This window comes from Tarenaya hassleriana, unplaced genomic scaffold (assembly GCF_000463585.1).
Source record: "Tarenaya hassleriana unplaced genomic scaffold, ASM46358v1 Cleome180, whole genome shotgun sequence".
NCBI lineage: Eukaryota > Viridiplantae > Streptophyta > Magnoliopsida > Brassicales > Cleomaceae > Tarenaya > Tarenaya hassleriana.
The window spans coordinates 196,134-211,230 of NW_010965217.1; the positions used below are offsets into that span (position 1 = coordinate 196,134).

General features: G+C 36.0%; 3 protein-coding genes across 4 annotated transcripts; 1 reads left to right on the forward strand and 2 right to left on the reverse strand.

The window, feature by feature from the left end:
- Positions 1-955: 955 nt before the first annotated feature.
- On the reverse strand, positions 956-3,923 carry LOC104810632 (rhodanese-like domain-containing protein 8, chloroplastic). Its single transcript, XM_010536978.1, has 8 exons — positions 3,570-3,923; positions 3,155-3,208; positions 2,737-2,886; positions 2,340-2,505; positions 2,046-2,137; positions 1,763-1,872; positions 1,414-1,671; positions 956-1,317 (listed from the first exon to the last, which is right to left on the reverse strand). The coding sequence occupies exons 1-8, from the start codon at positions 3,876-3,878 to the stop codon at positions 1,164-1,166; spliced, it is 1,293 nt and encodes a 430-aa protein (XP_010535280.1). The 5' UTR covers positions 3,879-3,923; the 3' UTR covers positions 956-1,163.
- A 6,259-nt stretch (positions 3,924-10,182) lies between these two features.
- On the forward strand, positions 10,183-12,274 carry LOC104810633 (organic cation/carnitine transporter 1). Its single transcript, XM_010536979.1, has 2 exons — positions 10,183-10,671; positions 10,975-12,274. Exons 1-2 carry the CDS (start codon positions 10,254-10,256, stop codon positions 12,156-12,158), a joined length of 1,602 nt encoding a protein of 533 aa, XP_010535281.1. The 5' UTR covers positions 10,183-10,253; the 3' UTR covers positions 12,159-12,274.
- Positions 12,275-12,399: 125 nt separating this feature from the next.
- On the reverse strand, positions 12,400-14,226 carry LOC104810634 (nascent polypeptide-associated complex subunit beta). Of its 2 annotated transcripts, XM_010536981.1 has the most exons (7): positions 14,139-14,226; positions 13,661-13,728; positions 13,361-13,509; positions 13,220-13,276; positions 13,102-13,140; positions 12,803-13,023; positions 12,400-12,529 (listed from the first exon to the last, which is right to left on the reverse strand). In XM_010536981.1, the coding sequence occupies exons 2-6, from the start codon at positions 13,726-13,728 to the stop codon at positions 12,812-12,814; spliced, it is 525 nt and encodes a 174-aa protein (XP_010535283.1). In that variant the 5' UTR covers positions 14,139-14,226; the 3' UTR covers positions 12,400-12,529; positions 12,803-12,811. The 2 variants fall into 2 exon arrangements, with proteins under 2 accessions (XP_010535283.1, XP_010535282.1); XM_010536980.1 differs by lacking the exon at positions 12,400-12,529 and having other exon boundaries at positions 12,559-13,023.
- Between the last annotated feature and the right edge of the window lie 871 nt (positions 14,227-15,097).

Below are 15,097 nucleotides of genomic sequence, written 5' to 3' on the forward strand. Positions count from 1 at the left end.
TGTGTGTTTGTGAACTGTAGTTTTTTGCAAAAAAAAAAATATGAAAGGTTCTAACATTGAAAGTTTTTTTTTTTTTTGAAAAATAATACAATGTTTTTGCTATAAGATTTGTTTGTACATTTATGGATTGAAACGTAAGTTCTCAAAAACTTTTATATCCTGGGTTCCTCAAAAGCATAGGGTATTAGTTCTTTCCGAAATAGTAGTCGAACTATCTCATCAATTCACCAACTTCTACTGCTCAGAAGATACGTTTTGTTGAAATGTCTTTCATATCTTCTGAAATTGATTTCGCTACATATAGATGTCAATTGAGTTGAGTTAAATGGATTAACCCAACCCAACCAATAATAATAATATTTTTTTTAGTTAAACCCATTTGGTTAATTTTATTAAATGGGTTAATGAATTTAACCTATTTGGCTTATGGATTTAATGGATAAATTCATTAAATCCAATAAACTCATTACTCTTAACCTAAATTATTTGAATATATAATAATCGAATATGAATCGAACGAAATTATATTTAAAACAGAATGTGAATCGAACGTAATCCTACATCCGAATTCTAATTGAATCTGAATCGAACAGTATCCTATTTAAAAATTGAATCTGAATCAGACAAAATCATATGTAAAAACTAAATTCCAATTGAATCGAATCGAACCCAATACTATGTTTGAACTCGAATCAAATCCAGATCGAACGAAGTTTTATGCAAAAACCGAATCTGAAACGAGTATGAATCTACAAAATTATTTATAAGAACTGAACTCAGATCAAATCTCAATCAAACATAATCTTTTGGCTGAATTCGAACGAAATTCGGTGTGGAAGCCAAATCTTAATCGAATATAAATTGAAAGGTTTATAAAAACGAATTTGAATTGAAACAAATCAAAACGAATCCAATCAAAATATATTAATTAATAAATTAATTAGAATAAATGGATTAGTTGGGTTTAAATTAGTTAATAGGGTTAATCCAACCCATTTATTTTTTATTACATTATTAATGGTTTGGGTTACCCCAATCCATTAATTAAAATAAGCCGAATGGGTTGGTTTAATAAGAGAACACTCTTGATCGAGCATTTCTTACACGGCACTCATTTAAGGTAACAAGGCATGAGTAACTTGCATAACCACGGCTCCGGGGGATCACACCGACGGTGGGTTTTGCACGTTTGAATCACGGTATATGTGCCATTTCCGATACCTTCGTTCTCCGTATAAGACAGGTCTAAGTCGGGGAGCAGTGGTGCATTTCGGGCAACAGCAACCCTTCAAGCCAACAACACAATCTGCACAGCATCTGAGTAGCAGATGAAGATACGATTGGTAAGAAACAATGAAAACCCTCGTAATCTTTCTGTAACTAAATTGGGAAAGAAAGCATAATGGAACTCACAAGAAAAGCAGATTGCAGTCAAGGTTAGCACAGTTCCGATGTCTCAATTCGTTAACTTGTGAATCACAGATATAACATCTTGCGAAGACAGGATTGCTTGAGGTTGCATCCACGGGTCTGTTACTGTAGGCAGACGGTGGAAGAGAGAGACGGGAGTCAAATACGAACAGATTCCCAACCCATTCGGCCGTGCCTTGTTCCTCTAGATAATGAGAAACTCCTCCCTTGAGTGTATACAAGTTCTTGAAACCCCGCTGTCTGAAAGAGATTTCGTAGCTCCTCAAGAAAGATAATACATGTTTCCAAGAGGAATGAACAAATAATTCAAGCCGGTAAGTACAGTTGTTACCTCAGAATTGTTGAATATACGTCGCAACGTATACCTCCAGTACAGTACATCAGTATATCTGTCTTTTCTTTATCAACGTTTGTCAAAGGGTCTGATTCTGGAGGAGCATCCTGGACATGAGCAAAGCATTTCGTCCCCGAGTCATCTTCCAGTACTTTATGATATCCAATAAGTTGTGTCCACATTAGGACACGAGGTAGCCAACACAAACTCGATACTCCATGAATATGCGATCCATTGAACAGACTTTCCTGTTGTCTTATCCTTATGTTCAACAACGTACCTTTTCTTCGGATAGCCCAAAGGAAGTGCTTCGGAAGCAATCAACTTCGGGCCTGAGTGCCCCACGAAAATGACCGATATCCCACTCATAACCTGTTCAAAATAAAATACAATCGGTTTTGAAAAAACTTGAGAAACTGATCAGTACATGGGTCCGAAACAAGAGCAATTCCCGACTCCATTAGAGGAACCACACACTCAAAATCGGAAAACCACTGAGGATTTGAGCATGGTTATTCAGTCCTGTAAATATAAAACGAAAAAAACAACAAGAAAAAAAAAAGAAAACAAATACCATTTCTGACATCCAACAATATGCAGTTGCTGCCAACGGTTGAAGGTGATGCTGCTTCACCATTATCCATCACTTGTTCCAGCTTTCTTCTCCATTCGGACGGCTCTAAGGGTTTTGCCCGCATTGACGGATCAAGTAGTGGAAGATGTGAAATTCCTCCTTCATACTGTGTATGAGAAAAGGAAAAACAAAGCATCTAAGGACAAAGTCCTTTCAGACAATACAATATAACAATACAGGCGTGATTATATTGATCACGTATGTATGAAACAAACATGTATGTATGAAACACTATATCTAGGCATTGGCTGTTGTGTGTGCCCAAAGTGCAAATTTTTCCACATGATCCATGAAGTTATGAATCTAAATTAAGTTGGTGTTCTAGGACGTGGCTTGCCTGTACTAGGGAGGGTTTGTATCGAAGCTTCAACTTGGGAAATGCATGCCCATTTACAGCAGGTGATGTCTGGACGAGCACATCGGAGAATCTTTCATCTCCTCTAAGCCACTGAACATAAGCAAGAGCCTCTTTCGATGGCCCGCTGTACTGCAGATGTATATGAAACCACTGAAGTGAATACCCATATATAATGGTGGAAAAGCCGAAACACAACGCAGGGCTACATTCAGAATAATATCGTCACATAATATTCATGTATACCCGTATATATTGGTGAAATGTTTATCGCAAACAAAATGCTTGCCTTTCCCAGACACTGTAATTCGATTGAATATATGCCATTAAGAGATGTATTGTACACTACACACAGACAGAAAGTTGGATAATACACTTGTAGAGGAGAACAGAACAGCACCTGTGCATTGATTCCTTGTTCATTAAGATATATCCGACCATGGATGTCCAACTCCTGAATGCCGAAAACCACTTCAAAACATCGATTTATCGAAACAAGAAAACAATTGTGCTCAATGATTCTCGGTTGTTTCAGAATCTTTGGTAACATAAATCCCAAGAATTATATTCCATTTATGGTTAAGGTTAAATCTACCTAAGGAAAAAAAATCCTAAATCTTATCTTATTAGTTCGTTGCGTCTTTTCAAATTCAATATCACCACTCTCTAAAGCACGAACATAATTCCTCCAAGAACTTGTAAGATCCCACGAACACAATTCCACTAAAAATTTGTAAGATCAATGGGGAAACTCCCCAGTTCTATAAGAGAAAACCACCATCCTTTCACACGAAGATCGACAAAACCAGACGAACCTTCAAGAATGCAAGGTGTTTCTCAACCTCAGCTACAGGGTCACGGATTAGCACAAAGCTATAGAAATTAACCACGATGTAGTCTTCTCCTTCAATCAGAGGTTCTTCTCTCGTGTACCCATTTTCTCCTCCTCTCCGACATTTGCAGCAGCAGCTCCATCTCCAACTGGGTTTCTCCGAAACGAGACGGCTCGTACAAGCCAATATCGAATGCCGGAGGGGGAAAGATTCGACGGCGAAACGGACTCCGAAGGTACGGAGAGGTATAACTAAAAGACAACCGGAGAAAATCGCCGGAGAAGTTCCCATTATCCTCCTCTCGCTGGTTTGCAGGTCAGAGACCGAGACAGCACCGTTGGTACGGTAGTATCTCCGGTTTGCAAATTGGAAATTCCGGTTTAATCTTAATTGGATTTGTTTGCATATGATGGGCCTCAGCCCAAAATAGAATGGCCCATATCACTATTGCTAAAAGCTAAATCACTCGTCCGGCTATTGATTCCAAGGAAAAAACCGGTTTTCTCCGGTTTATAACATTTAGCATGAGTTCAACTAGTTTTTTTTTTTTTGTAAGTGATTTGCTCCCCATCTCGCTTTCTCTCTCCTTCATTCGAGAGTTCCTTCCATCTATGGGGACAAAAAATCATATGATGGATGAAACTGCCATAAGAGTATAGCATATAATAGAAGCTAGTTGTTGAATGATAACAGAAGCTAGCGTATGAAATTCATCGAAAATATGTTGGCATATACAATAAGGCATGTGTTGGCTTTTATGAGTTTCTCTGATGACTTTGCTTCAGAGGAAGATTGTTCGGTTAACTTATGAGTGTTGTACTTGTTTGGTATTAGTCATGGTTTAGCCATGGAAGTCGGTTACTGATCTATGGGATTGCTTTGGATTATGTTTGTCAAACTTGTAGTTAGATGTTATTTGCTTTTATTTTGTATATTTATGTCTTCTATTTTAAAATAGGAAAATGAATATATGATGGAAGTAAAATTAGATTTTGAGATATGATCGAAAATAATAATAGATACAATATTATTATATTAAATATTATGTATCTGATTTATTTCTATTGTATCTATATTTTCTTTTTATTTTGTTTGTTAATTTTTCTATAAATATGTGAGTTATTTTCATTATAATATAATAATAAAAGTAATTATGTTCTTTTCTCTTTCGTTTTTTTAATTTATTTTTTTTTCATTTTATTTTCCTTTATTCTATGGTAGATAATAATCCAATGAGATCGAAACTGAGATAAAAATATTTTGAAAAATATGGATATTCATCTGTATCCACCCCTAATTATTACGAAGGATAGACCCCAAATACCCCATATCCTTTCCATTTGATCCTCGTTATAGTTGTAGAATCTGTTCCATCCCCATAGGCAGTGATGCCGGTGAAATTCTTTCGGCGTTTCGCGAATATGCGCTTCCATCAATACTTTACTTTTCAAAATTCACTTACGCATCAAAATTCTATTATTTCGGTCGTTCATATCTGGCACAAGTTCGAGAACTTGACGAATAACTACTTCATATGCGACCGAGAATGAAAGAAAACATAGAACTGAAATCGAACACATGGATTTGCAAACATGGGTAAATCTTGATGTTCATTTTACTTCTCGAAAATGACGATGTTTTCACAAATAAATCTCTTCAATTAATATAGGGTTCAGAAAGTCATTTTTATTTGAGTTTATGGACTCTGACTTTCACTAACCTAATTACAGTCTCCTTCCATTTGCAGCGAACAAGTGCATCATGTTCAGGTTCCGACTGCTATTGTTGCTATATATTGTGTTCGAACCATGAATTTTTGTGGGTTCAAATCCCACTCTCAACATCATTAAGTTTTTTTTGACAAAAAAAATAAATCTCTTCAACTCGTTAAATTACCAAAATATCCCTGAGTTGTAAAACGATGACGTCTTTCCCTTCGGAACTCTCTTCCTCGTTCTCGTTCCGAAGGTTCCTTAAGAAAACACTGTACAAAACGGAATACACAGCCAGAATTGCACCAATAATAAAAAAAAAGGTCCTAATCATAAAACGTAAGCTCCAAGGAGAAACCAACACCTCAAATTGCAATAAATCGATAACGACGGTCGACGATTACCTTATAATATAAAGGAATTTGATTCTTTAGTGACGTTTTATAATTTTTTTTTTATGTAAACAGAACTATTCATTCGAGAAACAAAATCGATGTGTGTTTTTGTCGTCATACGTAAAGCTTATGCCTAAACATCTGACTGTTTTTTCCTCTAATTCTCTTCCACCATTAATTAATTACCATAAAAATAAAATAATAATAATTATAAAAAGATAAATGTGTGATCCACTAATTATAATGGAATAACCATCTATTGGACAACTCGGTATTGCACCAAAAAAAAAACGAAAACAGTATGTCGTGTCGGAACCAGTTCTACCACTACCGGTAGTGTCTTTCTCATCCATAGCTTCTTACGTTTTGGTGCCAAACGTACCAATTCTTCTTGCATATATATATTTGGAATTTCAATTCAGATTTACCAAACTGGAAAAAATCGAATTATTTCTATTTATAACCGAATCTAATCCAATTTCTAAATCTTGTTTTAGTGTAATTTTCATTAAAAATAATCGAATCCAACTCTAATACAAAAAAATAATGAAATGAAATGAATTTTCTTTTAAAAAAAAATAAAGATTTCAATTAATAAAAATCTAACAAATCTGATATAAAGTCGAATAGGTATAACATTTTTAAATGTCAAAATTCCAAATGCGAAAAAAAAGCTAACAAACCCAAAATCTATTGTTATATTGTATACTATATAGCTTACACAGAATTTTGCTTGATTTTGAGATAATCTGAAATTCTTAATAAGTATTATACCAAAACAAAAATAAAAATTAATTTTGGTACTTATAAGTGGAAAATCACATAACCAAATCAAAATCATTATATTTCAACTTATTTTATCAAACTGTATATCTTTATATATATATATATATATGAACTATTATTGTTTTTTTATAATCTCAAAATTCACCGAATGTCTCATTTTTTAAACCAGTTAGAGCCACTCAATATTAGTTATATTAATCATTATTGTTAAAATAAAATACAGAAGAATCCAATAATGGCATAAAAATAGAATATGCTACAAGAGTTTGCTCTCCTCTATCCATCCATGTTTATACGTAAACAAAAAACAAAATTAAATTAAGCTCCACGTCATCACAAAATGCAAGACAGAGGGGAGCTTAGAGTTGGAATATTCCTCATGAGAGCACGTCTTTAGAGGTGATGATTACACCATAATCCTAAACGTAATCACTTTGCGTTCTTTGTACATTCACCCTCTTTTCCCGCTTCCGTTTATTCTCTCTCCATATATATACATATTATAGTATAAGAATGGGTAAATATATCGGATTTCTGTTCATTTCTTTTTTACATTTTTCAATAAAAAAATCTATATTCATTCGATTTTAAATTTTTTTATTTTTTAGTTATTTTACTCGTTTAATTTAACTTAAAATATTGATATCCAAGGCGAATTAATCCGAATAAATAAACCAAAACGTAGGTGTGCATGAATCATAAGCAATTAAGAACCCTCACGCAATATCCTAATCCAATTAATTAAATAAATGGAAGTCCACTTTGTTCATGGACTCTCGGAGTGATCGCACCTCGTAATAAACTAATCACCCAATTATATACATAAACAAATAATATATATATATATATATCATTATCCACAAGAACATTTCTTCTCGAACTAGCTTAAGCAATTTCTAGATTTTTTATTATTATTTCTTGTGGAATTATATAACAACGAAGTTATAATTAGATTATGCAAATTATTCGTTAACATAAGCTTAACCTGTGTAAATTAAGAGTAAAAAATACACCGTGGAGTTTTCATATTAAATAAAAATGGTTTACATCATATCACATGATCGCCTACAATATGTAAAATGTTTTGGTTATAATTTTTTAAAAAAATAGTATATAAAAAGCAACTGATTGTAAATTACAAAAAAAAAAATATTTAAAAAATGTTTGTTTTTGTTAGAAAAGAACCTTACCTAAATAAACTATGGTGTGGTGTATGATTTATTTTTTCTAGCAGCAGCTCTATGCTCTAAAACTGTGGGAACAGCCCAAGCAACTTTTAGGACATAGGGTCGACTGCTTTGGATATGTTACAACTAGTAATATGAACTAGTCATAGTAACCCTATTTGGCCCGAACCCGTCTGAAATTCTAACGGGATATGTTTCAAATCCTCAAATATAAACCTGAAGTTTTATACGGTCAAGTAAGTCCAAGCCGAAAATTTCTAAATCCAAATTGAGTCCGTTCCGAGTCTGATCCGATCTATCAATTTTACATCTTTATTCATAAAAGAAATAAAAAAATATATCCATTTTACATAACCCAGTTATATATAAGTAACTCAAACCATATACCGATCACGACTGCAACATATTGGTTTATAGATTTCGTTTTTCAGTTGGGACCATATCAGGAATTGGCTGTTGAGTAGTTGGATGAAACATCAACTGTGTTGGATTGTAAAAGGAAAAAAAAAACTCAAGGTTATATATTCAGGTCTTCCTTACAGAAGCATCGATAGTTAGGGAGACAGACAAAGGCTTTAGAAAGAAGATGGTGGCACTCCGAGCTAGCCATCCAACGTTTGCTTTTACTTCACTGTGGATTTGGTTCTCCCCAGTCCACTAAATCATATGTTGCAAAAGTTGTATTTATTTTTCTTAGCATTACTTTGCCTTAGCAAGTGACACTTTGTACATAACATTTCTTAACAGAGAATGCAACAACCTTTAACAAAACAAAACAACGAAGTCCACGTAGCAAAAAAAAAAAAATCTGTCATTTTCGACGTTAACACCACATAACATTTCGCCTCTTCAAACGTCCTTCTTTCTCAATGCCCGGACATCCATCCAAAGCATTTTTTTTTGTTAATCCGGAAGTTCACCGTGCCTTCGGCCCGACTACATTTCCCAGAGGACCGGGGGAGCCCATGTGAATATCTCTCCCCATCCTCATGAATCGAACCGCTGACGTGAAGACACATTGGCACACACCTCAACCACTCGCCCACACTAGTTTGGATCATCCAAAGCATTCTTTTCGATCTTGTACTCAGTGTACACTGAACACCAATAAAATCTCTCATCTAAGCGCAGTTCACTCGCGTTGATCAATTAAGAGCTTTGCCGCCACTCCTTAAGGTTACTAATAGTATCATACATTAAAGTAAAAATTAAATTCATACAATACATACATAAATACATTAATAATAAATAAATAATTACAATAAATATACATACATATACATATACATATATATATACACACATATATATGGTATATACACACATACACATATATATAAATACATATGTATGTATATATACAGGTATGCATATGTGTATATATGTATATTTATATATATGTATATCGTCGCAACATAAAATTGTGATGGAATTTGATTCGCGACGGGATGAAGGGAAAAATGTTTTCGTCACAATCAGTCGCAACTAACGATGGTTTGTTGTGGAATTATCTGTCGCATCAATGAACATATTTGTGATAGAAATTTTAAAATTTGCGACAAACAATAGAAATTTATGTTGCAAATACTTATTTTACCGTCGTGACATGCCATGTATATGTCATCTTAAAATATGCGATAGATTGTAATGAATATTATCGTTGCAAACCAAAATAAATCACCGCTACTCGTTTTCTTTTCAGAATTTGATTTTTTTATAATCCAAAAGTTTAAACTAAATCTCTAGGAAACTGAAAAAGTACGGATAAATGCCACTCTCCACGTTTGGATTTGAACCCAAAATAAAAGGATGTTCTCTTACCTCTAAATCATCCAAAAATTTCGAAAAATTTCATTCAGAAAATAGAAAATTGCCAAAATTCTTCCATATTCACCACAATGGTGGGAGTTGAGTCGTTATATTCTGCAATTAAGGTAATCTATGCGTATTTATGAGTGTTTATTTATTTTTGTGTGTTGGTTAATATGTGTCGTGTGTGCATTTGTGTGTGTGTATATGTATATATTTATGTTTGTGTATTTGAATATGCATGTGTATATGTATGCGAAGTATGCGTGTGAATATGTACGTGAATGTGTATATGTATTTTTGAATTATTCAGTTGTATAGAATTTTTTAGGTAAAAAAAATAGTATACAGTTAAACCGCGACCAAAAAACAATATTACACGAGCTTTTTCGACAATTTACCCTTAATAAATATGATGCGATTTTACTATTTTATATGCAATGTGACAGCTATTAGCAGCCAAACATCTTAGTTTAAAATAATTTATATACATTCCTTGCAAGATTACATAGACAAAAATGATGAAAGCTACATTTAAAATTTCGTTGCACAAAATTATAAAAGATATAACATTAGTTTACAAAAACGCCAATAATAATAATAAATAAATAAATAAAATAATCAAATAGAATAATATTTATCTATCCAGGGGAGAACAACACCTCTCCACTTCCAAACCAACTATATAAATGTGGTTTAACATCAAGACACCAAAATGAAAAAACAAACAAACTCATTAGAAAAAACCATTATAGATTAATTAAGACGTTGGACGACATGGAGATGACGCGAGAGTCCGGGTCGGTGTCGGAAAGAGGAGAAGGATCAACAACAACAAGACAAGCAGTGTCCAAATTCGAACTCACAGTGGACGAGACCATCGAACAACACATCGGCTCTCTTGGCTTTGCGCAGATAGTTCATGCCCTTTTGGTCTCAATCGCTTGGATTTTCGATGCTCAGACCACTCTGATCTCAATATTCTCTGACGCACAGCCCGCCGCTAGGTTAATCTCGGGGCACAGCATTGGAAAACGCAACCTCGAGACCTCAGCTTTATGCGGATTGGATGTCGGAGAATGGGAATGGATTGGCGGAAAGAGAAGCTCCATTGTCTCGGAGTGGAACCTCATTTGCGACCATAAGTTTCTTGCTGCCCTTCCCGCTTCACTCTTCTTCATCGGCTCGCTTTTTGGTACATTATTTCCTGTAATCTTGAATTCGATAGATGAAATATGATGATGATAACAAGTCACTTACTCTCGAGAACTAGAGGGAGTAGTAATCTTGCAAGGTTTACGTTAGATTCATGGCCCGTTTTGAGGGTATGGTCCGAGGCCTTGCCCGGAAATGAAATGATTTTATTAGTAGTACATATATACTATATAATAATATTATAAACTATTTGACAAAAAAAATATTATAAACTATTCATATCGAACAGTAGACTTCCCTAATCTTTTTTGTTGTTGTTGTTGTTGTGGTGTTGATGGAAAAGGGTCTGGTGTCTATGGATATCTTGCGGATTCATGCCTCGGACGGAAAAAGACCCTCCTCCTCTCGTGCCTCCTAACGTTCGTGACGTCCTTAGCCATCTCCTTCTCGCCCAACGTTTGGGTTTACGCCTTTCTCCGCTGCGCAAACGGCTTTTTCAGATCGGGAATCGGTTCCTGCTGCATCGTTCTGGCCACCGAAGTGGTCGGAAGAAAATGGAGAGGCCAAGTCGGCCAATACGGTTTCTTCTTTTTCACGGTAGGGTTTCTCTCTCTGCCTCTCTTCGCTTACTTGGAGAAGGCATCATGGAGAAATCTCTACCGAATCATGGCGTTTCAGCCGCTCGTTTACGCCGTTCTGCTTCTACCTTTCGCCTTCGAATCCCCGAGGTGGCTTCTCGTCAAGGGTTACAACAAGGAAGCTTTAGAAACGTTGAGGAAACTCGCCAGATTCAACGGTAGGCAGATTCCGGCGGATCTCTGCCTCGTCGATCCGATTCCGGCGAACGATCAGACGCAGCCCGAGAAGCTGTGGAAGACGAGATGGGCGGTGAAAAGGGTCGTAATGGTAATGCTTGTCGGGTTTGGAACCGGTTTCGTCTACTACGGAATCCAACTTAACTCGGAGAATCTCGACTTCAATCTGTATCTAACAGTTGCAGTCAACGCTCTTATGGAGATTCCGGCGGTTTTCATCGGTAGTATCCTCCTCGGGATAATGAATCGCCGTCCGCTATTCTCCAATTCGTCGTACCTCGCAGGAGTTTCTTGTGTTCTCTGCGCCGTTCTCTCTCTGCCACGCGTTATAAACGCAAACGCTGTTTCGAAGTACCTGCAGCTTGCGGCTGAAGCGGTAGGTTTCATGGCGTCTTCGACCGCTTATGACGTTTTGTACGTTTACTGCGTCGAGTTGTTCCCAACAAACGTGAGGAATTTGGCGGTTTCATTTCTGCGTCAGGCGTTTATGTTAGGGGCGTCTGCGGCGCCGCTGCTAGTCGCTTTGGGGAGGGTGAGTCCGTTGATGTCTTTCATTGTTTTTGCCGTCGCGTCTGTGTTGAGCGGCGTTTTGAGCCTCTGGCTTCGCGAAACGTGGAACGCTCCTCTGTACGACACACTGAAGCAACAAGAGAAAGAGGAGAATCTGGAACGCGGGGGCCAAACGCGACTTGCGACCACAACAAGTGGTTAAATATGCACGATGGCTTGCTATCTAGCGTCGTTGTGAATATAATTATGCGTGTAATAATTGGAACATGTACAAGATGTTTGATTTCCCATGAAAATGATTGAACCGTTTGTTTTTTTTTTCCTTCTGCTAATACTTTGCAGATTTAATATATGGTAACAAAAGGTGAAACTCAGATCATTTTTATTTAATTAAAAAAAGGACAAAAAAAATGGTTGACAGCAGTAAGTTTAAAATTCTAAAATTCGAAATCCGATTCCAATTCAGATATTATTATTACCCTAGCTCTAATTATACAAACCACAATGGGTGCAGTACCACAGTGATCAATCCCCTAGGCTTGCCTTTGCTTTTAGCTGCATCCCTCACAAGCACTGGAGCAAAATTAAAGAACAAAAACCCATAAAAAAAAATCACAACCTGGTTGAAGAGGATTGTAATGAGGACGATACACTACAAAACTAAGCGAATCTTCTGAAAGGTGAACTGTTTGTCCGGACCAAAACATCAAGGGGGATAAAGGCAGCCTTCTGTCAGCAACCATTACAGGAAATTAAAAAAAAAAACCAAGAATCTGGCTGTGCTCGAAAAGGTCGAGCAACAAAAACATTATAGATTATGTAAATCCGACCGGTTTTCAGTAGCACCTCCTCAAGTCAAGAAGCCTCGGCTTTGGGCTGACCCTCTTCGGCAGCGGCCTTGGGCTGACCCTCTTCAGCAGCAGCCTCGAATGTCTCTCCTGCTACAAGTTCTGGGACATCATCATCGTCATCTTCCCCTTGGCCAGCTCCAGGGGCCGCTCCCACCCCAGGAGCCTGTTTCTGGAACTGCTCTGCTAGCTTTTTCAGGTTGTCCAAGTTATCGGGTCCTGAAAAAATCCATACACAAAACACATTTAGGGTTCATCGTATACCACAAGCATGTACGAAATCTTAATGGTGCATACCAAGATGGCTGATAATCTGAGGAAGGATGTCTTGCAATTCTGCAGGGAAAAATTCAAAGGTCAGATATACTTAAGAGGCAGATAAGGTGGCAATGTAGATAAGAAGGCAGAGGCATACTTTTGGTCTGACAAGAACCACTGACAACCCACGTGTTTGCAGCGATCGAAGCTTGAACTGCATTACCATTAAAACCAAACCCTCTGTGTTCAAAGATTAAAAAAAAAAACAGTAACAAGATAACCTTGAACTGAAGTTTACCTTTGGGGTTGATGAACTGAATAACCGTATCATCCTTAAAGATGTTAACTTCTTCGATTGCTGGAATGGCATTCACTCCTATTCTTTTCAAAGTGCTCTGAAGCCTCTTATCATCCGTTGTAGTTGTCTTGTGCACCGCCTTCTTCTTTCTATAATGAAGATAATTGTTTAGAAACTGTTAATCTCAGAGCACACAATCTAGATTAAGTAATTGCAAGACATCATAAAGACTAATGAAACAAAATCTGCCAATGATAGAAAACATCAAGGTAATTTGGCCATTTTACTAAATCCATATACCTTCTCACTGTACCCTTTCCACCGGTCCGGACGGTGTTAGCCATCTTCATCAGCTTTTCCCGATTCATCTGTGCAAATGAAACCCAGAAAAGCACAAAACCATAAGCCCCAAAATGCATTAACGCAAGCATCAAACAAAACCAAAACACAATGTAATGATCCATATATTATAAGGAAGAACCATTAGATCTTCTGTCGCCGAAATCAGAAATCTCTTATTGTAACAGGATTAAGAAACACAGCAGCACCAAGAGCAACCAAGACAGACACGCACTGATTCAGATGCATCAAAGCAAACGCATACAAAACGCAATTCTCCATGGAGCTACACATCAAACACGAGTTTTCAATTTTCAATCCGAAAGTTTAACCATCACTTTTCGTGCCTCATCTTGTCGTCACAAAACAGAACAGAAAACCCTAGTTCAACACGGGAACAAGAAGAACAAACGAAAAATTCGTAGCAAGCCATTCTTACCTTTGAGATATTTGATGTCTAGGGTTCTTCCTTCTCCGAAGGGGATAAGAAAGAGAGCGGCGCCCAAGGAGCTAAAAATGAACACAGCTGCGTTGTAGAGCGAAATGACGCTTAGATCATTTAATATTGTCATCAACGGTGGAGATCAAACAACGCATAAAGCTCTCGTTCTCCACCGTCCGATCGATAATGGATCCTTTAAATTTGATAATGGAATTCTAAATCCGGTCCTATCTGTGTCAGCCCATGGGCTCAAATCTGTTTCGGCCGATTTTCCAAATAGAAAGATCAAAAAAAAAGCAAGAAAAAAATATGAAGAAACCGAACCAAATTGATTAAAAATATATTTTGAATTTCTTTGGTAATGGTTTTATTCAAGCGAATTTTTGTTATGAAAATCCAAATAAAATTATAAAGAAAAATTCCCAAAAAAATCATCTAAATTAGAGATAACTAGAAGATTTATCACGAACTTTTAAAATTTTCATAGTTATACTAAATTTTAAAATTATAAAAATTGTAAAACAATTTGTATGTATATATGTATATATATATGTATATATTTGTATGTATACCTATATATATATGCATATATACATATATACAGAAGTCAATAGATACATATATTGAATAGAAAATATACACATATATATAATATATATACACATATATATACAAACATTACATGAAAACACGTCATTTCCAATATACAGACATTAAAAAAACGTTGCCAATTTTCAACACAAACCACGCAAGGCAACCGTTGATAAGCGTGATATCTTCAATGAAAAAGCGTTGAAAATTTTCAACATTTTCCAACGTTTTCCTTTGCGTTGGTATTTTCTGCCTTACTATTTGTTGTGTTATTTTTTTTTTGGTAATGATTATTTGTATTAATAACTCAAAAAATTAACATCCAGTCTAAGCTATACATAAAACAGAAATACAAAAGGATGGTA

Coding starts and splice junctions, on each gene's coding strand:
- LOC104810632 (XM_010536978.1), bottom strand. CDS start 3,878: ATGGGAACTTCTCCGGCGATTTTCTCCGGTTGTCTTTTAGTTATACCT. Junction 3,209..3,569: donor AACACCTTGCATTCTTGAAG/GTTCGTCTGGTT, acceptor TTCGGCATTCAG/GAGTTGGACATCCATGGTCG. Junction 2,887..3,154: donor AACAAGGAATCAATGCACAG/GTGCTGTTCTGT, acceptor ATACATCTGCAG/TACAGCGGGCCATCGAAAGA.
- LOC104810633 (XM_010536979.1), top strand. CDS start 10,254: ATGGAGATGACGCGAGAGTCCGGGTCGGTGTCGGAAAGAGGAGAAGGA. Junction 10,672..10,974: donor CTTCATCGGCTCGCTTTTTG/GTACATTATTTC, acceptor TTGATGGAAAAG/GGTCTGGTGTCTATGGATAT.
- LOC104810634 (XM_010536981.1), bottom strand. CDS start 13,728: ATGAATCGGGAAAAGCTGATGAAGATGGCTAACACCGTCCGGACCGGT. Junction 13,510..13,660: donor GGAAAGGGTACAGTGAGAAG/GTATATGGATTT, acceptor TCTTCATTATAG/AAAGAAGAAGGCGGTGCACA. Junction 13,277..13,360: donor TCAGTTCATCAACCCCAAAG/GTAAACTTCAGT, acceptor ATGGTAATGCAG/TTCAAGCTTCGATCGCTGCA.